Source organism: Coffea arabica, chromosome 1c (assembly GCF_036785885.1).
Source record: "Coffea arabica cultivar ET-39 chromosome 1c, Coffea Arabica ET-39 HiFi, whole genome shotgun sequence".
Classification (NCBI taxonomy): Eukaryota; Viridiplantae; Streptophyta; class Magnoliopsida; order Gentianales; family Rubiaceae; genus Coffea; species Coffea arabica.
Window position 1 is genome coordinate 5,352,043 of NC_092310.1, and position 25,067 is coordinate 5,377,109.

General features: G+C 35.4%; 2 protein-coding genes and 1 long non-coding RNA gene across 26 annotated transcripts in view; 1 reads left to right on the forward strand and 2 right to left on the reverse strand.

Moving 5' to 3' along the window:
- Nucleotides 1–10,692: 10,692 nt before the first annotated feature.
- On the forward strand, nucleotides 10,693–11,859 carry LOC140006154 (uncharacterized). Its single transcript, XR_011813799.1, has 2 exons — nucleotides 10,693–11,092; nucleotides 11,524–11,859. It is a non-coding gene; the product is annotated as an uncharacterized lncRNA (long non-coding RNA).
- A 2,866-nt stretch (nucleotides 11,860–14,725) lies between these two features.
- On the reverse strand, nucleotides 14,726–19,355 carry LOC113707757 (uncharacterized). Of its 23 annotated transcripts, none has more exons than XM_072051720.1 (6): nucleotides 18,851–19,355; nucleotides 17,262–18,721; nucleotides 16,596–16,660; nucleotides 15,602–15,661; nucleotides 15,444–15,526; nucleotides 14,726–15,328 (listed from the first exon to the last, which is right to left on the reverse strand). In XM_072051720.1, exons 1-3 carry the CDS (start codon nucleotides 18,962–18,964, stop codon nucleotides 16,621–16,623), a joined length of 1,614 nt encoding a protein of 537 aa, XP_071907821.1. In that variant the 5' UTR covers nucleotides 18,965–19,355; the 3' UTR covers nucleotides 14,726–15,328; nucleotides 15,444–15,526; nucleotides 15,602–15,661; nucleotides 16,596–16,620. The 23 variants fall into 23 exon arrangements, with proteins under 23 accessions (XP_071907821.1, XP_071907773.1, XP_027086062.1 ...); XM_072051672.1 differs by having other exon boundaries at nucleotides 15,444–15,530; XM_027230261.2 differs by having other exon boundaries at nucleotides 14,726–15,049; nucleotides 15,222–15,328; nucleotides 15,444–15,661.
- Nucleotides 19,356–21,816: 2,461 nt separating this feature from the next.
- LOC113708559 (callose synthase 9-like) overlaps nucleotides 21,817–25,067 on the reverse strand; it is a 44,190-nt gene continuing 40,939 nt past the window's right edge. For both annotated transcript variants that reach the window (XM_072052198.1, XM_027231067.2), the window contains 3 exons: nucleotides 23,587–23,637; nucleotides 23,324–23,506; nucleotides 21,817–22,260 (listed from right to left, as the gene is read on the reverse strand). In XM_072052198.1, the coding sequence (XP_071908299.1) occupies nucleotides 22,024–22,260; nucleotides 23,324–23,506; nucleotides 23,587–23,637 (471 nt within the window). In that variant the 3' untranslated portion in view covers nucleotides 21,817–22,023. The remainder of the gene's footprint in view (nucleotides 22,261–23,323; nucleotides 23,507–23,586; nucleotides 23,638–25,067) is intronic.

Below are 25,067 nucleotides of genomic sequence, written 5' to 3' on the forward strand. Positions count from 1 at the left end.
CAAATTTGTTCAAATGGATGTGATTCGCCATCGCGAGTTAATCATCGAGAGATTGAAGGATGATACTGAGGAATGGTCTGTTGAGGGTACTATGTCTCTGGGAAGAGTGAATGGCAACCCGTTGGAGCATGAAACGATCAAGAAACAATTGGACGGGTCTATTGAGGGTACTAGGTGTGTGAATGGCAACCTGTCGGAGCATGAAGCGATCAAGAAACAATTAGACCATATGTAGAAAGATATCAAAGATTTGAAAGGCAAAATGCGTCGGAATTGGGATAGAGGCCGCCGCAATTGGTGGATAGGTGCACTAGGTAATGCAGTATGTCGCACAATTGAAGTTGGACTTTTGATTGTGGTTGCGATGCAGGGAGCTAAGTTGATGAATGTGATGAAGAAATGTGTCGAAGATTGGCAGTCAAATGGTTATTCTCCTCTTGTGTCATCCAATATGGATGGAAAAATTGGATTTTTCAAGTAGGTCTAGGGTTTATATGAAAATCAAGTTGAAGTAGTGTGCGAGCCAGCGAATATTGGTGATGGCGGTGCTAAACTAAGCTTCCTGATCTAGGAACTTTTGTAGTGTTTTTTTTTTTTTTTTTTGTAAGCTGATGATAGATACTTGGCTTTCCTACGGTGAAGATATGATTTGCATATCCCATATGAGAATGAGATATTTTGCTAGAGAAGTGTATATGGAATGTTGACTGACAATTGAACCTACCAGAATATCAACCGCCACTGGTGCTCACAAAAAAAAAAAGAAGAAAATAAAATGTAAAATTTTAGTGTCTACAATTGTTCAAGATTTGAACTATGAATGCCATTCTAGATTAGTCTTTTCTAGTTTAGTGTAGCCTTTAAGTGCGCGGAATTGTATGGAAGCTAAAATTAATGAGCAAAGAAGAGAAATGTTGAAGGTTAAAGGAAAATTTGTATTACACTTGAAAACAATTCTACCAGATTACAAGGTGATTTACAAATGAGGGGGCTTAGGCTTATTTATAGGCAAGCCAAACTTTACAAGTTTTTAGAGAATTCTATACTAAGTCTTCTTACACTTAGTCCCTAAAATCTTTTATACAAGACAAGATTCTTATGTACAAGTTCTAGGTTATTCTTCAAGACTCTTGAACAGCCTAGAACATTTCGGAAGCCTTTAAGAGTCTATATGCTTCTAATGATGTTGGAGAAGCCTCCATGTCTGGCCGACCCGAGCAGGTGCGTGTGATCGGTGATAATAAGGTGAAAAGTCATGGATACTTACTCCAAACAAGTTAATGAATGCGTTCAAGGATGGAAGGCTACCACAAAGATTTCATGGTTGATGAGGATGGTTGTTGGATGCTTCAGGGATGGAAAGGGATGGATTCTTACTCTAAACAAGTAGCCGTCTCATGGATGCGCTCACCAATAGGCTTAAAATCAATAGAGTTAAACATGACGATGTGGTCATCAGTAGGCGTAAAATCAAGATCAGGCAAAATAGGCTTAGGATCATCAGAATCACTGCTAAATCCTACTAATTCATGAAGCCCATTGGCTGCCCTCTCCGACTTCTGCTCGAGGATTTCCGCCATCAAATCCATTCCGAATTTTTTCTACTAATAGAGGCAGAAATGTAGGAAAAAAATATTCATTTAAGTAGACACCAAATTTTTCTTAATTTCAAGTGTGCTATTTTTCACATAAATTGCTTGGATAATTATTCTAATTTTGTTTTGCAGGTTTGTGCAAAAAGAAAGAAAATTTAAAGAAAAATGGTGGCTCAAAATTAGAAATTTTTTGGTAGAGATTTTTTCTTGTGATTTCAAAATCCAAACAAAATCTATGCAAAAATCTACCCAACAATCCAAACAAAAAACCCAAGCCAAAGCTACACAAAAAGGCAAACAAAATCCAAACCAAAACTCCCAAAAACCCAAGGCAAAACCTAAAACAAAAGCTCGGAAGAAAGGGGACCATAAGCCCATTTTCGAAAAAAAAATTCAGCTTCACACATGCATGTGATGCACGCGCGCATTTCTTCTTCCTCAAAATTTCCATCAATGATTGTACAAGAACAGCTGGTTCTTTGAGGCAATTCAAATTCTTATTCGCTTCTTTTTTCTCCCCCCCCCAAAAAAAATTTAGTTCTTACAGGGACAACTCATCACTCGAAATTCCATCCAAAATCTAGCTAGAATAGCTAGCAAAATCAATCAATAGGACCAAATATTGCCACAAAACCCTGATTTCATCTCAGCCATTATTCTTAGGGTTTTAGCTTGTTTGTTTCATTTAAAAAGATCGAAAATGAGTCCTCAGGGCGAGGGGAGAGAAGGAGGAAAGCGGCAAAAGCAATAAAACCCAGAAAAAAGAGAAACAGGGAGAGGAATTTTTTTTTTTTTTGGAAACAAGGTTGATGAACCAGCCTAGTTCAGAGGCAATTTGATCTTTCGATATATGTCATTTTTAGGTGATTCTTCTTCTGAAGTTTTCGTGAGACATAGGGTAATAACTTTCATGTTAAAAAGTTTCTCTGATAACCATTAGAAACTCCTCAAATCGAAACCCAATTATGTCCTCATGAAAAACTTTTCTGCAGAAACAAAAACAAGGCTGACAAACCAACCCTATTCGTCTGCATTTTCTGACTTCATATGAGTCCGTTTTGTGAGATCTTTGTTTCTGCACAATCTATGACTATAGGAGAGAAATTTTTGTTGCGAAAATTTCCCAACAAAACATCCCTATGTCCCTGTAATTAAGGCTCGAAACTGCTAGATCACCAGTACTTGAACTTCTGCAACACGAACTTCTTTATGTTTTTGGAATTTGGGTGTGCTTTTCCACATCTATTTGAGTTCACCAGCTTCCATAGATAACTATAGCTTCCTTCCTTAGTTGATTTAGCATTTTACATGTGATTTTAAGTCATTACATGAGTTTTCATCATGGTTCAAAGTCGCGGTCGTGGTCGCGGCCCGAAACGTTCCACATCGGTCTCGGCATATCGGTCACGGTCTCGGTGAGACGCAAATTTTAAAGCATTTAATATTCTAAAAATTGTTAATAATATAAAAAAAAGTATGCTAAACAAAAATAATAAAAAATAACAAAAGAAAATTTGTAAAATGTACTATTTTTATACATATTACACACGATAAGTACTTTTAATTATTTAAAACAATGGCATCACAAATAAAATCAAAATAACATAGACCATAATTTTAAAACTAATAATTGCAAAAGTAATATCAACCATTAACAATACAAACTAAAGATTTATTTATAGCATAAAGTTGGAATATTTTGATCAATTTCCTGCCAAAAATAAAAAGAAATCATATTAGATAAAAGGTAAATATGTAAAAAGATATACTAGTACTTTATATTTTCGTACCTGTTAATACCAAGTAGAATGACGATGTGGTTCAAAATCATCCTGATTGGTCGATGAATGGTAAAACAGATGTGGAAGTGGCATAGGACCTTGAGTAGATAGTGTAAACGAGTTATCTGGTGTATTTACTGGATGTGAGGATTGACTAGATGTTCCATAATCATTGGACGGAAGAACTTCTGGATTGGAGATGATTTGTTGATGGTAGTATCCAAACCCTCGATAGTTAACACTATCGCTGGTGCCATATGATGCAGTAGAATCATGACCATAAAATCCAATGTTATTGGAATCAAAAGAAGAACCATCATGAGACTTATCTATTTCTTTTTCATAGTATCCACTACCATGAATGCTAGTAGACCTTTCAACCTGTCCAGGTCTGTCAAATGGCCGATATCCACCGTAATAGTCAGGAGTGATTCCATATGATTGGTCATAGCCATATCCCAATTGACTAGTACTACGGTTTTGATTAGATTCATGCTCATAAGTTGAGTATATACCCAAATTTTGCATCTGATCATTGACTCCTCTATATCTTTGTGACCCTGAATGGTGAGAGAAAGTATCCTCACTTGAAAATTGAGTTAAATCATTGAGGAATTGACGTTGTGCTTCTATACCAGGACGATAGCCATGATCAGTATCTTGAGTGGCATAATAATTATCTTGTCCTTGAGCCCATGACATACCTCCTGCTTGTTGGCTATCTCGATTGTAACCACTATGCCTGGAAGAATTGTTCCCTCCATCTCCATTGTCACCATTGTCATCATCATCATTACTGCTGTCACTTTTATTTGAAGATGACGGAACAGTCTGCTTACTGGTTTGTTTAGTCTTACTTTTTTGTTTCCTACTTGAGGATGCAGCAAGACCTTTCTTATTTCTTTTGGTAATATATTGGGACAATGTATCACCAAAACCATCGTTGTCATGTTCTTGATATTCACTACTTTCTGATTCAGTTTGATGAATGCCCTTATCCAACCAATCCAGATTATCTTCAGGCAATGTGGGTTGTTCATTTTCTCTTATCCAATCATCCAATATATCATCTTGGTGAAAAATGTGATTCAAGTCAATTGGGTTGTAAAAATCATCAGTATCTCTTTGATGCATCAAATTTTCACCTTCAATCGCATATTGTAATGCACAAAAACTAATTTATGCAATTTTTTAACTGCCAAACGGTTGCGTAGTTTTGTATGAATTAATGACCATATACTCCAATTTCGCTCACAACCAGAGGATGTGCAGGTTTGACTCAATATTTTCACTGCAATATTCCTTAAATTTGGCGCATCTTCACCGTAGTTAAGCCACCATTCAGCTAAACAAACAAAGTAATAATAACATTCATTTATTATTATTATTTTAATATTATAAAAATATTAACTTCATTTATATGATTTGGATGTTTATGTAAGTATGAATTAAGTTGAAACCTGGTAAAGATTTTGGTAATGCTCTTGCTGCAATAGCACTTCCAAAGCCTCCCTTTTTGTCTGCAAAAATTTTGATCTACAAAAATAATGTATACACAAGTGTTAAAATTTTAAAATTTGTTGATTAATATAAATAAATAAAATAATCAAAAGAATACCTCATTTATTGAATCAACTTGTGCATCTAAATTTGGCTCCAACTTTGCAATGACGTTCTTTAACCCTCTTCGAACTTCATCCAGATTAAACTCACAAGTTCCAGAATATTGAAGGATCGGGTTCAAAAAATATGCTAAATACAATAAAATAACAAAATTAGAAAATAAATAAATAAATAAATAAATAAATAAATATTACATATTTAAATTGGATGTAATATTTTAAATTACCTGCCGCATGTAAATCCCGATGAAATTGATTGTACCATCTATTATCAATCACTTCCCAAATTGTTTTCCAAGATTTCACCAACTTTTGAATAGCCAATTTTGCTCTATCCATTGCCTCATAAATAATTGGCAATGTTGGCTTATTATCTTGATCAATAGTTTTTAAAACTTTGACCAGAGGCTCCATTATTGCACACACATTTCTAACTTTTTTCCAAAACTTCTCTGACAATATCAACTCAGCTACTTTAATAGCTTCTGCTTTTCTCTTGGTAGTGTTATTAAACTCTGCCCATTCATCTGAGGTGCACATTCTTTTCAGTTCTGTACAATGCCGAAGAAGACTTTCCATAGAAATGAATTCAGTTGCAAATCTAGTGATACCTGGACGTAGCAGTTCCCTTTTTTTTGTATATGTCTTCATCAGATTCACTACTTTGTCACTGTTATTTATGAAACTTGTTATCTTCTTCCCCTGAGCAATAGTTTCTTTTACATTATCCATTTTGCCAATATCCTCCAACATCAAATCTATACAATGCGCAGCGCAAGATGACCAGAAAAGATTTTTTCTTTTTTTCATCAACAGTTGTCCAACAGCTTTCATACTAGATTCACTATCTGTCACAACTTGCACAACATTTTTTCCCCCACAACCTCTACTACCTCATCCATTAACTTGAAAATATATTCAGCAATTTTCTTAATATTGGTACAATCAACTGAACTATGGTATATCATGTGCCTATCACAGTATACCATAAAATTTATTATTGGATGTTTTGTACGAGTGCTCCACCCATTACACATAAGTGTACAACCAAAAGTTGAAAATTTATCATAAATATCTCCAAGATATTTCTCAAGCTCTTCAAATTCTTCATCTAAATATTCATTTCCAATTTGATAAGCTGAAGGGCCTTTAATACCAGAACCAGCTTTGGCAATTTCATCAATCATCGATTGATAATAAGGATTGTCAGCTGTATGAAATGGTATAGCATTGAAATGAAAAAACTTTGAAACTGCCTTACCAACTCTTTTTATATTTTCCTTCACAAACATTGATTTGACTGATTTTTGTTTCGAAGGAAACATATGTGAGTCAATTCCTCTGCTTGTCATTTCATCTGCTTGTCTGACACTGAAATTACTCGACAATCCTCTTTTATTTTCAGAAGTCGTTGGGTTTGAAGTGCCAACACCCATATTCCCTAAAATTCACAATATTTAACAAATAAAAAATGAATGACTAAATTGCAACTTTATGTAATTATATTTAATAAAATAGTATCAAATTTGTTATAATATTTTAGTTTACAAATCATACCTGACATAAACATAGAAGGTCGACTCCCAGATACCGAATGCCTTCGTTGTTTGTCTAAAAATTGCAAGTATTGGCTCTCTCTAATTGCTTGCTTCATTTGTTTTTTTTCCAACGCCATCCGACTTTCTTCATCAATTTTAAAAAAGACTTCGTCCTCCTCGTCGCCAACCATGTTGAAATTACCATGCATACTTTCTTGTTGGAAAGAATTCAATATTTCTTCTTTTTTCTGTTTTATTGTAGCTCTTTGAATCTTACCAATCTTTAGATGCATTTTCATTAAATCTCTAACTTCACTTGAGGCCCTTGGACAAGGCTCAACTTGTCCTATGACATGACCGACATGTTCTTTCAACCTTGTAATGCCACCATGCATTATTTTTCCACAATAATTGCATCTCACAATTTTTCTATTCCCTCCCACGGGTTTACCATGTTCCCAACCAATATCCTTGCTCGTCATTGTAACTATTACACATATCAATATAAATGGTTAATACATCACAAAATAATTAAAGATATATGAAAAAAAAATACAACAAGCAGTTTCTAACATTTTATAATTATACTAATTTATTTCTATTATATTAGTAAGTTAAACATCTAATCTATAATGTAAACCTGCAACAATGATCATTTTTTCATTTATTATAAGAACTTCGGCATTTTGTTTGTTGATGGGTGATTAACTTAAACATATAATTTAGCTCTCCATCTTCCTATAGTTTTTAGTTCATGATCATGATCACCAGGATGATTATGTATTATAATAAGTTGGAAGATAATACTAAATGTCCCTCTCTATTAGCACAAAAATTCACGTACAGTGGAAGCAATTCTCATATCTCTTCAATTTCTTTGTTAACCATCATATATATATATATATAACTACACATGATTTTTCACTCACTTTGCAACCTAGTCGTCCAAGAATTACAAAAGTTTTTGTTTTATACATAAGGATTACTAAATTTATAGAGGAAAAATTATTCTTGAAAAAAAGAATAATTTAGTAAGCATCGCAATGGATTAGTAAGCAAAGTACAAATCCAACCTCCAAGATTGCTAACCATTAAAAAGCCGGTAAAAAGACGCGATTTACTCACGCTTTGGAGTCACTTGTGAATGCAGATTGCTAATTTCCACCTGGAGATACCTGTCAGCAGGAGGGAAAAGCAGGACGGCCAGCTATTCAACAACCTAGGCCCCCAAGAATTCCCTACTGGCATCAACTGAACAACACATGAGCAAAGCAATAATGTTGTGATTGCCCTCAGATGAGAATCCACCACCTCATTCTAGCTGTAAACAAATCCACTCCATTTCTTTCTGCTTCCCTTTCACCCAAAACCTTGGGACTCACCTCCCATTTCCCCTCCCTCGCTTTATTCATCTCTTTACTGCTATTTAGTCTACACATTGCAAAACCATCAGTACTTATGCCCCCACTCACATGAAGACTGAGTACGATGGGAGGTTTTTCTATTATTCTATTCACTTGATGAATCCTGAAGCTACCACTACTTTTGTTATTAATTGATGAACACTCTATCCTAAACCAATCTGTATATTCATATCATAAGTGAAACGACTGTCTGGGAAAGCTACAGTTGGCCCTTGTAATGGATCAGTTTCTTTTAATAACTCTAATGTCTTAGAGCACCTTACAAGCAGAATATCTGAAGGTACAATAAGAAAATCAATTACCTGCTGAAGCTTGACAAGGCAAGGGAGAACAAGGCAAAAAGGACATGAATCACAACCATCTGGGTTATCTCTGTGAAGGTATGGCCAAATGACTCCATTGGGCACTATCTTTTTGCAACATTCTACTTTGTTTCAGAGGGCGGAATTCCAAAGCTCGGCAAGAAGACAGAGTTAAGTTACCATGAAGAAGAATTGAAGGAAACGGAAAGGACTACTACGTTCTGCAACACTACTAGTCCAATAATTTAGTAAAGTGAAGTTAGTATGTTTAACGTGGACCATTCAAGGTAGTACCTTCAAAGTAAAGTGAAGGTAGTACACCTCCAAGGTGGAAAAGAAAACGCATCTTTTCACGTGATAGTACTGTGGCAAATTTGTTTCTATTTCCTATCACTCGCATTTCTTTCCCTGTATGAAGGATCATCAGTACTAGCCATGGTTCGATATAGGCAGTAGAGAGGTCCTCGAATTTTCCTTTTTTAATTCTTTTTTTGCTTTTTTTCTCTAGATTTTTTGTTAAATTCACCTTGACTCGGGATGACTCGGGGTGACTCAACCGTGACAACCCGTTGCGGTGACGTCTCGGCCGATTTCTCGGCGAGACGAGTATCTCGGTCTCGATTCGTCGCGGTATCGTCTCGGCCGAGTCTTCGAACCATGGTTTTCATAGGTTTACATCTTAGATCTCATTCTTTTCATGATTTATGATATTTAATGGGTTTGTTTGATGTTTAAATGAACTCATGAGGCTGTAAGGAACATGTCTATGTCAAATCCGACCTTAAATGCACTTAAAAGTGGATTCCGGAAAGATTCGACCATATTGGCCAGAGTTTTTATGAATTCAGGCAGGTTGATCCACCGGAATCTTCATTCTCTTTCTTCTCTTATTTTTTTTTCATTTTTCTTTGTTTTGTTTGTTGTGATTTGATCTTTCAAAACTATTTGGGTAATATTTTTTTGTATTTGTGGGCTAAAGATTGGGCCAGAAGAATTATTTTGTTATTGGACTTATAGTTAAAACTATTGGATTTGTGTTTGGACTTTTGGTTTGAAGCCTCATCCTTTTATATAAAATTATTCATGAATTTTGGTTTGGGCTTAGGCATTAAAGCCCAGAACTTGCCTAGTTAATAAGGGATGGGCTTTGTAATATAGATCAAAAGTTTGTTTTCCTTTTTTCCTTTTTCTTTCTCTTTTGTTTATTATTTCCTTGGTAATTTTAGACATTTTATGCATTTTTTTCTTTCTTTTTCTGGAAATCGGTTGAACTCAATGGAATGTTGCTTGCTGATTTGCGCCCATGTAAAAATATATTTATGATTTAGCCCCCAATTTTTGCATAATTATAACATGGCCCTAAAAATTGTGTAAATGAACACATCACTCCCTTTTAAGTCTTGGCCTCCTTCCTATGTTTCATGCATATTGTTGGTAAATTAATTCTGATTTTTCAAGTAAAATTGGGGATTAAATAACATGAATTAGTTTAGATATTCAATTTTCGCAAATTTAGAAATTAATGTGAATGGTTTTGTTTAAATGGTTTAAAGTTGTTTTGGGATAGTTAATTAGTGTAAATCTGATTGTGTCATAAAAATAGACTAGTGAAAATCATTTTTTGTGGAAAATGCATTTTGGCCCCTAATTTTAAATAAATTTGTACTATTGCCCTAAAAGCTTTTAATTTTTGCATTTTAGTCCCCAAAATTTTTTCTATTTTTTTTTCTGAAATTTCTCTTGATTTCGTGATTCCTTGTGCTTTGTTTGGAATGCTGTATTATTAGATTAAGTTTTTGGTTCTTATTCTTTAATTGTTAATTAAATTGGTATCTTGACCTCGTTTGTTGATTTTTTGAAAAAGTGACTATTTTCTATCCTTCTCATTTAGCCACCACTTCAAGAGAGGTACCCTCTATTATTCTTTAAGATCTTCTTATATGCTTCTATGTGTTTATTTTTTTATTTTTTTATTTTTTATGTGTGATTACATGTTTTATGTGCTTTTCTTTTTTATTTTTATTTATTCATTTTTATTAATTTTAAGTTTTCATTTATTTTGCTTAATTTTGATGTTTGGTTTGGAAGTCATTTAAGTATCAAATTGTAATAGATAGGTTGTATCCTCTTGTCCGAGAAATGTATTTAATTACCTCAAAAAGAAGAGTATATCTTGTGCTTCATACTTTTCTGTTATGCAATCTTGATTCTTACGCTGATGTTACAATGCAGGAACCATCTTACACTTGGCAGTGTGGATGTGAGTAGTCAGGAACTGGTGGGCTAGCAAGCTTGCATCTGGTGATCTTAAAACTGGATATAAGATTGTCATCTGCATGAAAAACTACCATTCTTTCGCAAAGAAAATCGAGGTATTTGTTTCTCTACCCACTCTCCATTTCCTCTCGCTTCTTCCCCTTATATGTGGTTGGGTAATTTTATGTGACTTACGAATAATAAATCTTAGTTCTCCCTTCATTTTGGGGCCCATCGGGGGTAGGGTGGTGTTGGTGTGTGAAGGGAATGATTGATTAAATGATGCGGTCGATATTCTCTATTGTATGTCTATGTATGGGGAGCTGTCTTCTGTATCTCTCCATGTTTTGTTTTTTCTTTTTGAATGTATGACTTTTTGAATGTATGACTTTTTTAAATATCCTGCAGTAAAGTTGTCATATTCCAGAACTTAACCTATTCTTTTCCTACCTATATAGAAAAAGCATTTGTAAGTTAATGGTGGAAGTTTTTTCTTCTGTCTTTCGGGGAAATTTACGTAAATTCAGAAAGCACGTTTTTTATTCCTTTTTGACTGCGAGAATGCTTTCTGAGGGTAACGATATCCTCTTGTATTTGCCAACCATTCTCAAAACCTGTTTATATGAAGCTATGCTGTTTTATCATTCATTGATTGTTGATGATCTTCTCGCAGTTGTGCACAGTTCAAACAAATCTTTACAATTTCTCACTACATTTATATATCTACCTTCTATTAGGATTAACATACACTGATACTTCTACACCACAGGCCTTTTATTCTTCTTTGCGAATACATGTTACTCTCAATCAGCAGCAAGTTTTCTGTTACTGAACTTTTCAGTCCTTTTCTTTTATGAAGTTCTTTATGCAATTTTAATCACTGTTTTTCAAGTACCTTTTGTAAGGAATGTTTGTCTTTCAAGTACCTTTAACTAGAAGAAAAAATTTCCCCAATGATCAAGTTATTGTTTTACTGATCAAATCTTACAAAATGTTTGTTTTCAGGAAATTTCAAACTAGAAGAGAGTAGAACTCCATCAGTTCTTCTTATAAGTGGAACTAAAACTTATCATGTTGGATTTGGCTAACAAAAAATTCCATCAAAACTGGAACAACTTTGCAGTTGAACATGGTCTTCAAGAAGGAGAAGTGCTTCTTTTCATTCCACAATCTTCTATTTCTTCTGCTGTTGTAATTTTCGGACATGGTGCGGTTGAAAGAATGTCTCCATGGCACTACAAATTTGGACGCTGTAAAAACTTAAGATAATGAATGTTTCCAGTGTTTCCTTCTTCGCCTTGATGTCCTCTTTTTTTTTTTTTTTTTTTTTTTTTAATCTAAGTTGGGTTCGCAATTGTTTTCTGCACCAGATAGTAGTCACCAAATAAACTCCTACCCAAGGCTGCATGATCCAAACTTTATTCTTCTAGGTTTTTGTCAGCAACTAAACTTACTTTGTATGATTGCAAACTGGGCAGGGCATGCTATCTTTCCACCACACTTCGCTCGGTTTATGCCTTCTAGTTCTACTAAAAAAATATGTAAAAGTTGCTGCTTGTTTTAGACGAAATGCTTTTTTTTTTTTTTAGATGAAATGGTAAAGTATTTTTCTGCAAATTTAGATCTCATGTCGAAAACAATGATGGTAGTAATGCAATTAAGTTTTACTGCATAATTATCATGACTCAATCTACCTCAACTGTCATCACTATATTCAGTTTTGACAGACAGACCAGCCGTTGTTGGTGGCCAATCATTAGGCAGCCATCTCATCTGCACCAAAGTGGTTTCTGGTAGCATTACTGGTAAGCCTACCATGGCACTTGCTTCTAACCATACCCCGACTACTAGTACTACTGATGGTTCGGCCAGGAATTTCATTCTCTAGTACCCTAACCTAACCATTCTTCACATGCTGGTTGCCACCTCTATATAGGTTTAAAGGATTCAACTCTTGATGTTGGTGAACTAATAAACATAGCAATAGCAGCAGCGAAACGGTTATTTTAAAAAATCTCTCTTATCAAATCCTAACCTCCATATCTAAATCTTTTACTAAATTCTATGGATTAATCCTGTGGATTTTAAATTTCGTTACCAAATCCTCTTGTTTCAGATTTGAATTATCCATAGACACTCTAGATTCACTAATATGAATTCAACAAAGAGTTGTCAAGTATTGAATTTTTAGGATTTTCTTATCAAACCCTATGAGGTTATTCGGTAATCCCTCATTAATGCCAAAAGTAATTTAACGGATTATCTATCTATCATCTAATCGAATTAACCATCGAATCGAATACTTGCGGATATCGAGTTTTATCCTATCCACTGTCATACCTACGTAAGCATCGCAGTGCATGTAAACTTGTTGCCATTTTCTTACAGATTCTGTCCTAGAACAATATGCAGAACACATTACATGACAAGATGATGAGAACATCCTTCAATAACTCCTACCTTACCCTTCAGTGGCTGCTGATGGGTCTTTTGATGATTTTTTTTTTGGCAAATAAATTTTATGTGATGTGGATGTTGTCCATATTTTATTAGAGATATTTCATCCTCTCTGGGTAATGTATACTACTAGTGTGGGATCTTAAACCTTTGTTTATTTTTAAGAATATTCATTTGCATAATTAAAAATAAAGTATGCTGAAGCTTGTCTTAATCCAATATTAATTTGCATCAAGAGCAGAAAACTCTCTAAAACCTGGCTGAAGATTTTTTTTTTTCCTTTTTTGAGTAAGGAATTACTGCTGAAGAATTTTTTTTCTTTTTTGAGTAAAGAATTATTATCTGCTTGTTTCCACATAACAATTAAGGGGCACAAGAGCTGTTCAGGTGGCCTTGATTTTCTGGACTTCCAGATGAATGTACACGACATCCAAGACAAATAAGTCCCACACGGCAAGAGGGAAGCATGCAAAATGGAAAAAGCAAAGACCAAACCGATGAGTATTGTTAAAAACAAGAAAATTAGTTGGACGGTAGTGAGTATCGTGACGGGTGAACCTAGCCTATATTTGGTGCATAGACAATGGTGGATCAACAAGGAGGTGGAAGCTTAGAAATTGCAAATGGTTGATGTGAGAATCTCAAATTGCTTGCTTGTATTGTCGTTAGGGTAGCGTCTGAGTTTGACTCGAGTCCAATCAACATCGAGATCGAACTGAGCAAGTAGAACTCAAGATAAAAAATACTAAATTCGTTAACTCGCGAATCGACTCGAGATCGATTATATATATATATATATATTTATTTATTTATTTATTTTAATAGTAAAATTACATATATATTTTTAATATTTTATTATTTGTTAAGAAAAATTATTATTTTATTCATTTTTTAGAAATAAAATAAATATTTTTTTATTTTTTTGACCTCGCGTTTGAGCTTGACATTTTGACTTCGTTGGTCTCAAGTTTCGAGTTTCGTAAAATTATGTTAAAACTCGATTCGATTAGAGCAAAACTCGATATGACTCGTTTACGCTCCTAATTGTCGAACACTTCTTGAATGACAAATTCTTTCGATCTTGACTCGAAACGAAGATCATTTTTTGTCTTGAATGACAAGTTCTTTCGATCTTGACTCAAAACGAAGATCATTTTTTGTAGTAGAATTACGATCCTTGCATTGCATGAGGCTTTGTTGTTGTAAAGAATTAATTAGCATGTTCTCTTCATCATTTTCATCCAGAATTTGTGGCTTCACAATGTGATCCCCTTTTGTCCTTCGTTCTTATCCAGCATATTTTATTGTAAGTGACCCATCATAATAATAATAATAATAATAATAAATGATTCTTTAAACCCTTAAAAAAACAAACGTGGCCTCCTATGGATTTGATTGTTTCATACTGATAAACAAAGTTCTTTGTGTTGCAAAAAGTAGCAAACTTGAAACAAGTTGCGTAGCCTCCGCACTAAAGCCTTTTTTTTCTTGCCAAAAAAGCACCCTTCCAACCTAAAGAATCACTCCTGCACAATATGAAAGCCAGTCCGCGGCGAGCATACGATACAGTAGTTTAGGTCGCAACGGAGAATACTGATATTTGAAGATTTTGACTTCCAACGACAACATCTGCCCTTAAATGGCCCTCACCTTCTTGACTTTCAACAGGCGAATATGTCACAGTGTATCATCTTTTCTGTTAATTCAAAGGAGAAATTTAGGACATAGTGAAACCAAATAGAAAAAGATCTAGGACAGGGTGCAACTGTTTACTTTTGCGAAACACCTAAAAATTTGCACTAAAAATTTCTCACGATACCAAAGGCCAGCAAACCTTGCTAATGAAAGAGAAAGGGCCCCTTAGGATGAAAAAAATCAAACAGGAGGCGGGCAGCCAACCTACCATTAACAAATATCCTAAATCTAGGACACCTCTTATATCCTAGAGCTATAAATGGTACAATCAAACTTAGTAATCTCGCCAACAGTTTCTAATCTTCAGCTGTGTATTATGATGATATATCCGAGTTCTGCTCTTTCAGGCAAAAGGCCAAATTCATCCAACGCTGAAAACCTGAAATAATAATCCACGTTACAACCTACCTAGGCAATTTTCCACCACCACAAAAACAAGAGGAGATTGCGGGCGAAATGCCACTTCCAATGTTCAAGGAGACACTCCCTATCAGTTCCATCCATGTACAAGGAGACATTTCCTATCAATTCCACCACAAACTCAACACTACCTTTTTTCCTTTCGAGAGGCTTTAACTCTACATTGTGTTTCCAATAAATCTGAGTACCAGTATGTACAGGAGGGCTAGACCTGCACCCAACTTGAAAAAGAAATTACCTGAAAAAGAGGGCATACTACAACCATCAGTAAACTGCACAAACATCTATATACAAAGAGGACTTGGTTAATTACTTAGTTGTAATAGTACTCAGTGCTTTACTTTATGCCACACCTTCTGCAATAGCATCGTGCTGATGTTTACCTTCGACCTCTCTTCCCGTCGACTAGTTTTGCATAAATCCAATCTTGTTCCAACTGGCTATCAGTACCAAACAAGGACGCGTGTTAAAACAAGTTAAGAACTGACATCTACAGGAATTGAAAGTATACCGGTAAAAGAAAGGAGGTACGACGATATCCAGCCCTCCAGGGTAACTCATCAGACGAGATCTGCTATAGCAACAGAACCAACAACAGAGGTATTAGGATGTGATCCTGTCTACTAGGCTAGTCGGTTTGCAATATACCGCAAAATGAACTCCAATATTTGGATGCTTTTATGAACCTTTTTTTTTAAACAGCAAATATATGCTTTGCATATAGAGGCACATGCATAGAGGCACATGCTTTATAAATAATTCAAAAAGTCCCCCAGTGCTTTTCAAATGCGCTCTTTTATCGATTTCTATACTTGGAAATTGACTAGTAGCTTAATTGCTACATTAGACAGATCAATTTTCACATCAGACAACTGTTAAACAAGTAGTTTGCTGATGTTTATTAATCATACTCAAACCTCTTTTCCTTTTAAACAGCACATGTCATGTAGAAACATGGTGGTTTCCTGAGTTTCAGGAGACGCTAAAAAACATACACAGTAACACATTTGCAACATGTATCTCACTGATTACAATACCATCCCCTTCATTTGATAAGTAGAAACTCTTTCACAGCATGAACTCTTCAAAACATGAAAGAATCAACTAAAACGGCCAACATATATTACATTAGATGAAAGGACTTCCATAAAACTACCAAACAAACACCCCGCCGGGGCCGGGGGGTGGAGGCGGGTGGGGGGTGGTGGAAGAGCTTTTTATCCATAAAAAGAGTTTTAAAAAGAACAGCTCTTATCCATAGAAAAGTATAAATTCACCAGTAAATCAAGTCTAACAATAGCATTTACTAATAATTTTCGACAACATTTTGACACAAGGAAATTTCCTATTTCAATTGGCTGATAAATTGCACTATCATTAACACCACAATTTCTCATCCAGGTAAGCTGTAACTAAAAGCATTCATTCATGCTCTCCGTAAGCAAAGGCCACTGCGTGTAAAGCAAAGGCTCTGTTAGACAGCAAATGCTGACCAAGCTCTTTACCTGGCATTCTCTGCCTGGCCAAGCATCAGTATTGCTGGCAATTTGAACCTTCCTCCAGTTCAATTCTACAATCAAGTCAAATACAAGTTATCGAAGCTTAGTGTGGAGAAACCCAAATGACACAAATAAGCGTCGCATAACATAAATCACATTCAACTGCCATTTGAAAGAATTATCCTGTCTTTGCTACAAATAAAATAACCAAAAACAATCAGGCAAAGGCAAAACAAAAATCAAAAAATTATGGTAACATATATAACACGTGTGAGTTAAATTGTTGAATGATAAATTAAACAATATCAGTTAATACAAATACCTTAGAAAAATAAAATTAGTGAAGGTACAGAACATGAATATGTCCAACAGTAGATATTACAAATTTACTTGTGAACCTCATACTACCATCTACCTTAAAACAAAAGGAAGCAGATAAGAGAACCTAAAAGCTAGTAAAGGGGGAAGAGAACGAACACATGGGAAGCACTAGACCTGTGCACTAAGAAAGAGTTTTGAAGCTGCTACAAAACACAGATCAAAGCAGTTATTCCTATCATTACACGTCAGTCCACTGAACAAAAACAGTCAAGGATTATTTACAACCATTTTTCCAGAAGCTCATATGTCCAGAGCAAGCAGACGAAAGAACGCTACAGGGAAGAGACTTACATTAACGAGGGACAATCAGTCAAGTCCCCTTCGTCAATGCTCTTCTCCAAGCCTTCCCTTTCACCTGCTTCTTGCTTAGACTGCTTCTCTTCAACAAATCCTTTCCCAGTGTGTGCAACCTCAACCATACAAACATCTCCGGCAGGGATATTTTCTGGTGCTTCAGCACAAACATGATAGTCCTTCAATACATCAACCTGAAGCTCATCACTACTCTGTTCATCCTCTGGCACACACTTAACTTTGATTTCGCCTTTTTTCTCTTCTTGAAGTCTTATTTCTGTAATGCTATCCTCATTCTTACAGACTTCATCCTTCCCATCCAGAATAAAATGTTCCTTGACTTTTGCATCCATGCCTCCTTCCACATTTACTTCTACCATTTCCTCATTATTGTCCTCAAGTGAATGTGCTCCACCACGGCTCTCACTCTCATTCTCAGACGAATTCTCTACCACCTCCTCATTAATATCTTCACTACGACTCTGTCTCTCCAAACATTGCAACCTCCTCCTCAGATCCCCCAGCTCGCTCTCCATCAGAAACAGCCTCTCCTTCAAAATTAAATTCTCTTCTTCAAGTTGTGCTATGTGGGTATCCTGATCATCCACCCGGTTCTCCAAAACATTATTATATTCCACCCCACCAGCAGTCCCATAATTTGGATAAATCATCTCAAACCGGCTCAAATCATGATCCAACCTCCTTTCTACCTCCACATGCTCCTCCACATCACTCTCACTGGATCCTCCCTCCTCCTCCTCCTCCTCCTCATGTCCCTCACCCTCGTGCCCTGGAGACCTAAGCCTAATCAGACCCTTCATGGATCCATAGCCATCAACACCCCATTCCTCCTTGGCCATGTCAACCAAGACCTCCCTTGAAGGTGAAAATATTGGAGTAGGCAGAACAGCTGGAGTTACAGGGCATGGTGAAACCAATTCTGCAATTCCTCCACTCTTTTTTGCACGAATTATGTAGGATGTTGTGTTCCTTGGAGCAAATTTACCCCTATTGTAACTATTCTTGTTGTTATTGTAGTTATAATACTTCTTGGGAAAAAACTTCCGGGCCTTCACCCTATTCTGATGCTGCAAATCCTTCAAATTAGGAGGCTGATATCCACCACCGACATTTCCAGGAACACTACCAAGAATACCCCCAACAGCACTACTACTACCACCAACCATTGAAAGAGGGTTATCCATTCTCCTACCCGAATCCTTTCTCTTGTCAGGTTTATTCACCTTTTTCCCCTTCCAATTATTCCGCGGCCCAAACGGATGCTTAGACTGACCCTTATTCCCAGAAACAAACCCAGCACCTTGAGTTTTCATAGAATTAGGGTTAGGGTTTTGGAATTTCAGCTGAAGATCCATGGGCTGCGTATGTGGGCCCCACATTCCATAGCTCCGATTCATCATCGGCTGCTGCTGTTGTTGAGGTGGATTCATGAGCATCTGTGAATGTGACCGAAAATTTTGAGACCTTCTACTAAAACCACTAGCACAATTCCTCCTTACAAATCGATCATGGGACTTTCGTGGTAATGTACGGGAATTAAATCTCAATGCTGATGAAAAAATTACCTGCGGCGCTTGTGGTTGCTGCGGATTCATCAATTGCGGCGGCGGTGCACTCATCATCGGTGGCGGTGGATTCACCATCTGCTGCTGATTCATTATCGATCCTTGCTCATTCATTTTTTTTAAACCAAAAATTTTCTATAACAAAAATATCCAAACAAAAGCACAACCAAAAACGAACTAAAGATCGAAAATTAACCGTTTGAATTGCGAAATTCGAAATTAATTTGGCAGATTTTTTTTTAAAAAAAAAAAACAGAAACTTGGGGCAAAATCGAAAAACTCCGGCACAAACCAACGAACAACTTAAATTGACAGATTAAAATCGTAATATCCTTCTCTGCTCGTGCAAATCAAGGAACTTTTCCCAAAATATTTTACTTTAATTTTTGAAATTTCCTCGTTTCTCTCTCTGGAATTTTCTCTGGGTTTTTAGATTTGCTTAGTTTGTATCTCTAAAAAGTTTCGATTTCTTCGTCGATAGGCGCTTTTGTGGTGGCGATTTGAGGGGGAGAGGGGTTACTTATGTGCGGTGAAAAGGTTGATTGGACGGTTAAGATGTAAGGATTCGGAATGAACGGTTAAGATTAAAAGGACGCGTGGTCTGCAAGCAAAGTTCCGGGTGGCATTCGGAAAAGGTATCGGATTAGGTTCGGGAATCGGAAACGCCCTCCGAATTCCTAGTATTTACGTAAGGGCCATTCTTTTGGTTCTTTTTTTTGGATGTATTCTTAAGGGTTAATCACAAAAGCTCCGCCTAACGAATAGCCACTTTTACAGTTCGGCCCCTGACGTTATTTCTTTTTCACTTTATCCTCTAAACTGTTAGTCAACTTTAATATTGTGTAATAATGGTGTCAAAAAGATATTTATACCCCTAAGAGTTACCTATAGTAAATTCCCTTAAAAGTATAGATTTTTTGCATTTTATCCCCTAATATCTTTTTTTATCAATTTATTTGTTTGTTACTAATGGTTTTTGGGACAAATAAACAAATTAAAAGAAAAATGATATTAGAGGGTAAAATGCAAAATGGTTATACCTTAATGGGATTTACTATAATTAACCCTTAGGTGTATCAATGTTTATTTGATATTTATGTTATGCAATGTTAAAGTTGACTAACAGTTTAAAGGGTAATGTGAGAAAAAAAATAACGTTAAGGGGTAAAGTGCAAAGCTGATTAAACCTTAGGGGGAGCTTTAATAATTAACCCTATTCTGAACACTTTCCAAAGGTAAATAATAAAGCAGTAAAGAAAGAAAGAAAACGAAGCAACTAAGAAAAAGTGATAGATGGATAATACTGCTAGAAGTAGATTTTTCACTCTTTAAAATTGTGTGATAATTGTTAAGTCTTTTAGGTCATCAACACTTGCAAAATGTATATATGCAAATATTTAGTAGTAGTATTTGTTTTTAGAAGTTTATTTCAAAAACTTCATATATCAAAGACAAATCAATGGTGCATTTGATAAAGGGTTTTCGTTAATTTTGGATATCAAATTCTCATACAAAAGCCCTAAGTTGTTTAAAAAGATTTGGATTTAAAAATTGTATGGATGAGAGGAATCTTTTTTTTTTTTTAGCATTATGGTCCATGGTTTCAATTTTATTTTTAATTTCTCTACTAAGCTATTGATCTATAAAATGAAGAGAGGACGATGAAACACACCGTTATTTATCAATTGCGAAATTAGCGGAGAGATCTTATAAAGTAAGAAGAAACTATGTAGTGCACTTCCATCATCCTATGTTTGTATGGCTAGATATAAAATTCATTGGTTAAATAAATAATAATCTTGTCCAACCAATCATTCAAATTAGTTAAAGCGAGATTCAAGTTTCTGAAGTTTCCTCTAAGCTCTCACTTCCAACTATTTACGAAGCTATCACGTTGATTTAGTCCAATTCATATTCAGAAAAGTTTGCAGAAACAACTAAAGCTTTATTCTATTAAACTATGCAAAAGGAATAATCTTTTGGAGTAAAAAGGAATAAATTTTACCAATTAAAGACACCCAAGAAGTTAAAAAATGTGCATGGCCACACGCACAGGGCACATCAATACTTACAACTTCGCAAAAAGGAAAGAAGGCATTATCGTACCGTATAAGGTACAGCATTGATAAACTATGTACCCATGTCACGGTTAGGCAAATTTTACACTGTATTTAATAATTTAATTCAATACTTAAATTTAATTGATTCAGATCTTAACATATTTAAAAGTATATTTGATAATCTAATTTAATACTTAAAATTAATTGATTCAGATTTTAACGTATTAAAAAATATATTGATAATCTAATTTAATATTTAAAAATAATTAATTCAAATCTTAACATATTAATAAACAAATAATAAGTCATTCACTTATCATTTGTATTTGATAAGAAAAAATAGAACATCTTATTTTTTTAATTAATTAAGTAGCATTAAATTTTCTAAACAAAACTTACTTGAAAAAAATATGTAATAGATTATTTAGCATATCATATTGATATTTAACAATTCAATAACTTAGCCAATTCAAATTTGAGATTTCTTCCACTGTTATTGGGTAACGTAGAACAACTACTTGCTCAATTTTCTCGACGGTTGAACTCAGGGGTACCCTGTCATCTACATACGAGTACTTCGGCATTCGACCGTTTGTTTTCTAATGCCACCACAGTTGAATGATAGCGAACAAGAGTGAATAGAAAATGCAACCAACCTTTTCCGGCTTACAATAAAATCGCATGTTTGAGCTTTTAGTTTTGTTTATATGCTAGCAACGGTTCAGAGAGCCTGTGATAGTTTTAAATCTACAAGGCTCGTTTGCAGAAAGAATTCGAGAAGTGAAGTTGCAATGGTTAGATTTGAAGAGTCGGTAGACCTGCGCAGTCAGTTACATAGTAATGGGAGCAATTAGATGCCTGAGGTAGCCGAAGAAAAGTAAGACGTAATGATTTAGACGGCTACCATACAGAAAATGCAGCTGAATTGGATCTCATTTGGCAAAAGTTCACTGCATAAATTTACAATGGATTTCACTAAATAGGAAAGCTCCTGCTAAAAGCCAGAAAAAAACAAAAAAGTACCTACAGAATTTTGGGGAATAGAAAATGCCCACAGCAGTCGTCTTCGATGTACATGACTATGCTCCAATGTCAGACAGCACGAGAACACCATCACAGGCCTGAGTTTGGATTGTTTCCAGCAAGGATAAGAGAGATTTCCAACCCTCGACTGAAGGCTTGGTTGAACATAAGTCGGGTTTGAAATGTTGAAATGAACGGGAACCATGAAAATAGGGCGATAGGAATGAAAATCAGCATCCCCATCCCAGCATCATATAAACGGCCAATTGAACGAACAGACTTCCACAGTCCCATCTTCTTCACCACAGGCTTCCATGCTACAGCAATCTGGTAAAGCAGCAGAATAAGTTAGAACATCAAAGACATAATTCTGATTAACACAGAGAAGAATTTTAGATGAGGTTCCCGTTGCTGAAGTTCTTGGAGGAAAAAAAGTTCCCAAAAGTTCCAGCACAACCTCAAAAACAACCAACATAAACAGACATCTCCACTTTCACCAATACTAAGGTTCATTTTCTATCGCATATCCCATTGGAGTCAGCTGATAGTCTTAATACTGAATAGATGTAGGCAACAAAATTTATCGATTTCCAAAGATGATATCGCCGATCTGTAAGTACTGATGTCTAGCTTCTATTCAATTGCTGTCTGGACCATCTTCACATTACTGATGACAAGGATGTGTTTACCATCCAAATAGACAATCAGATAGCCCCCAAAGAGATATATGATATATAATCGAATAGAACCTAAAAGTGCCATCCAAATTCAAGGGAATAGAGACAAAGAGGCACTATTATTTTTTTCCACTTCTACTCTACATGAGACCATAACAAATCCCCTCTAGCGGAAATGACTCTTTAACTGTTCATACTCTGAATTTGAGATTTGCATCAAGCTAATGACTTGGGAATTCAAAATCACATTCCGTGTACAGTACGTCATAAAGGTAACATCTAGTTTGTTTATTGTGAATGGTGTATAGATGTGCTAACAAGACTGAAATGCTAAGGGGATCATAAATAATGTCTGCCAAGGTGAACAGTTGAAGGCTGTAGAAACTGAGGCATGAAATTCCCAACATCTTAAATTAAGAAAGTATATCAGAGAAGGAAATTTATACCCTCCAATAAAATTTTTCTACTACCACATATCATGTTGCTCCTTCCGATAAGTAGGCTAAGTTTCTTCTATTCATCTTGTATTTCTGGGAATCAACTTAATAGAGGTCCGTCTCTATCCACTATTCAACTTAAACTGCCAATGATGAGGATGCTTTTACCATCCAATGATTTTTTTAATGGAATGCAGCAATAGGCAGAAAAGAATTGAGCTAGATAATTGAGTAAGAAATGAAATATGAAGGACCCATATGTAATATAGGACTTACACAAAGAATTCCCCAGCCAGTGGGCAGAAAAGCTAAAATGCAAGCAAATATATCCGAAACAGACAGTTTGGTAAACACAACTGCAGCAGCTAAACCAGCCAATGCAAGTAAAAAGGAGACACCCTGGATAAAGCGCAGCACCAGCTGGAAATTAACTGATATCTTCTGACTGAAGGTGAATACCTGCACAACCCCGTGAACAGCAGAAACTAAGAATATATTTAAGAGGTTCAATAATTAGCCATTCAGGTTCAGTAGCAGACCTTGAAAAGAATTATCAGCAATGCAAACACAGCCCACGAAAACCCATATACCTACAAAAAGTCACAAATTCATGAGGTGAAACTGGAAGTGAATTAATATAGGGTAGAGTGCAAAGGACTATTTTCTATCAAAAACAACACCAAGAAAGTAAGTCACAAAAGCTATGTAAATGGAACTTATTCTCTTAGAAGTCCAAATTGCCTTTACTAAAGTATTAGTTTCCCAAACAGTAAAAACACAACCACCATGCATCTTGCCTGGACCACAATTGTTAGAATTCATGAACATCATAAAAACATCAACAATTCTTCCCCTAAACCAACCAGTGAGCAAATTTTATTTTTTTTTTGCAAATAATTCGCATGTGTATTTTCCTCATAAAAATGTCCGAAGATCTTTTGCATCGACTAGTTGGTTCTGAACTACACTCACCAAACTGTAGGGGCAGTAAACACACACACTCTTTATTTAGCGCCATTTGGCTGGTAATTCTTAGGGTCAGAATCTGTTGCACTAAAACCTTTACAGTTCCATTAGCCCCTGTTTCCATGTTTAACATTTTTCTTAAAAAAGTTGATAAATGTTTTGCAAATAGGGGGATTAGCTATATTGCCCACCATGCTTTTGCCAAACAACAAATGCACCCCTCAATTTTGACAAAATGTATCAAAACACATAGAAATATGGTTTACAAAAAGTTAATTAGGGAAAAATCACAAATAGATCTCTTTTTCCACTTTATTACTGCTTAGATTTAAAGCTAAGATACAAAAAAGAAAACAAAAAAAAAAAAACCTTCTCTCGTCAGTTCCCAACAACGACAGCAGCCCTCTAAATAAATAAATAAACTGTCATGTACCAAGAGTTACAACAAAAGTAAATTCCATACAGGTTTTAATACTTTATGATGTACTATAATCCAATACAGATGAAGAAAAGCTCAACCAAAATTTTAGTGGACTTTTCCCAATGCACGAGATACAACCACCATCCACAGTTCTACATGACTTAATTTACACAACCCAGTATCTGCTAGCCACCGCTTAAGGGCCCGTGGTGGCTTACAAGAAGCACTTCTATTGATAAAGCTTTTGGCCAAAGTACTTAATAAGTGCTTAATCATATTTGGATGCTTACTTGCATAAGTAATTTTTCTATTTGATACTATATAATTTTGAAATTCTAAAGCATATTTATCTCTTTATCGAGTTCAAAGTTTATAATAAAATTTTTAAAGTCAAAATTTTTTTAATTTTTTGAAACATAAAAGTTAGTATAAAAGCACCAACTTTGAGCTAACCGCCAAAAGTGCTTTAATGGCCAAAAGCTCTATTCCTAAATTCTAGGAATGATGCCCACCAAACAAAAACAAAGTGCTTTCATCTTCCAAAAGTACCTTTTTAGCAAAAACACCACAAACCCCAAACAGGGCCTACACCACTCGTATGCCAAAACACATATCTGACATTGTTTCCTTAAG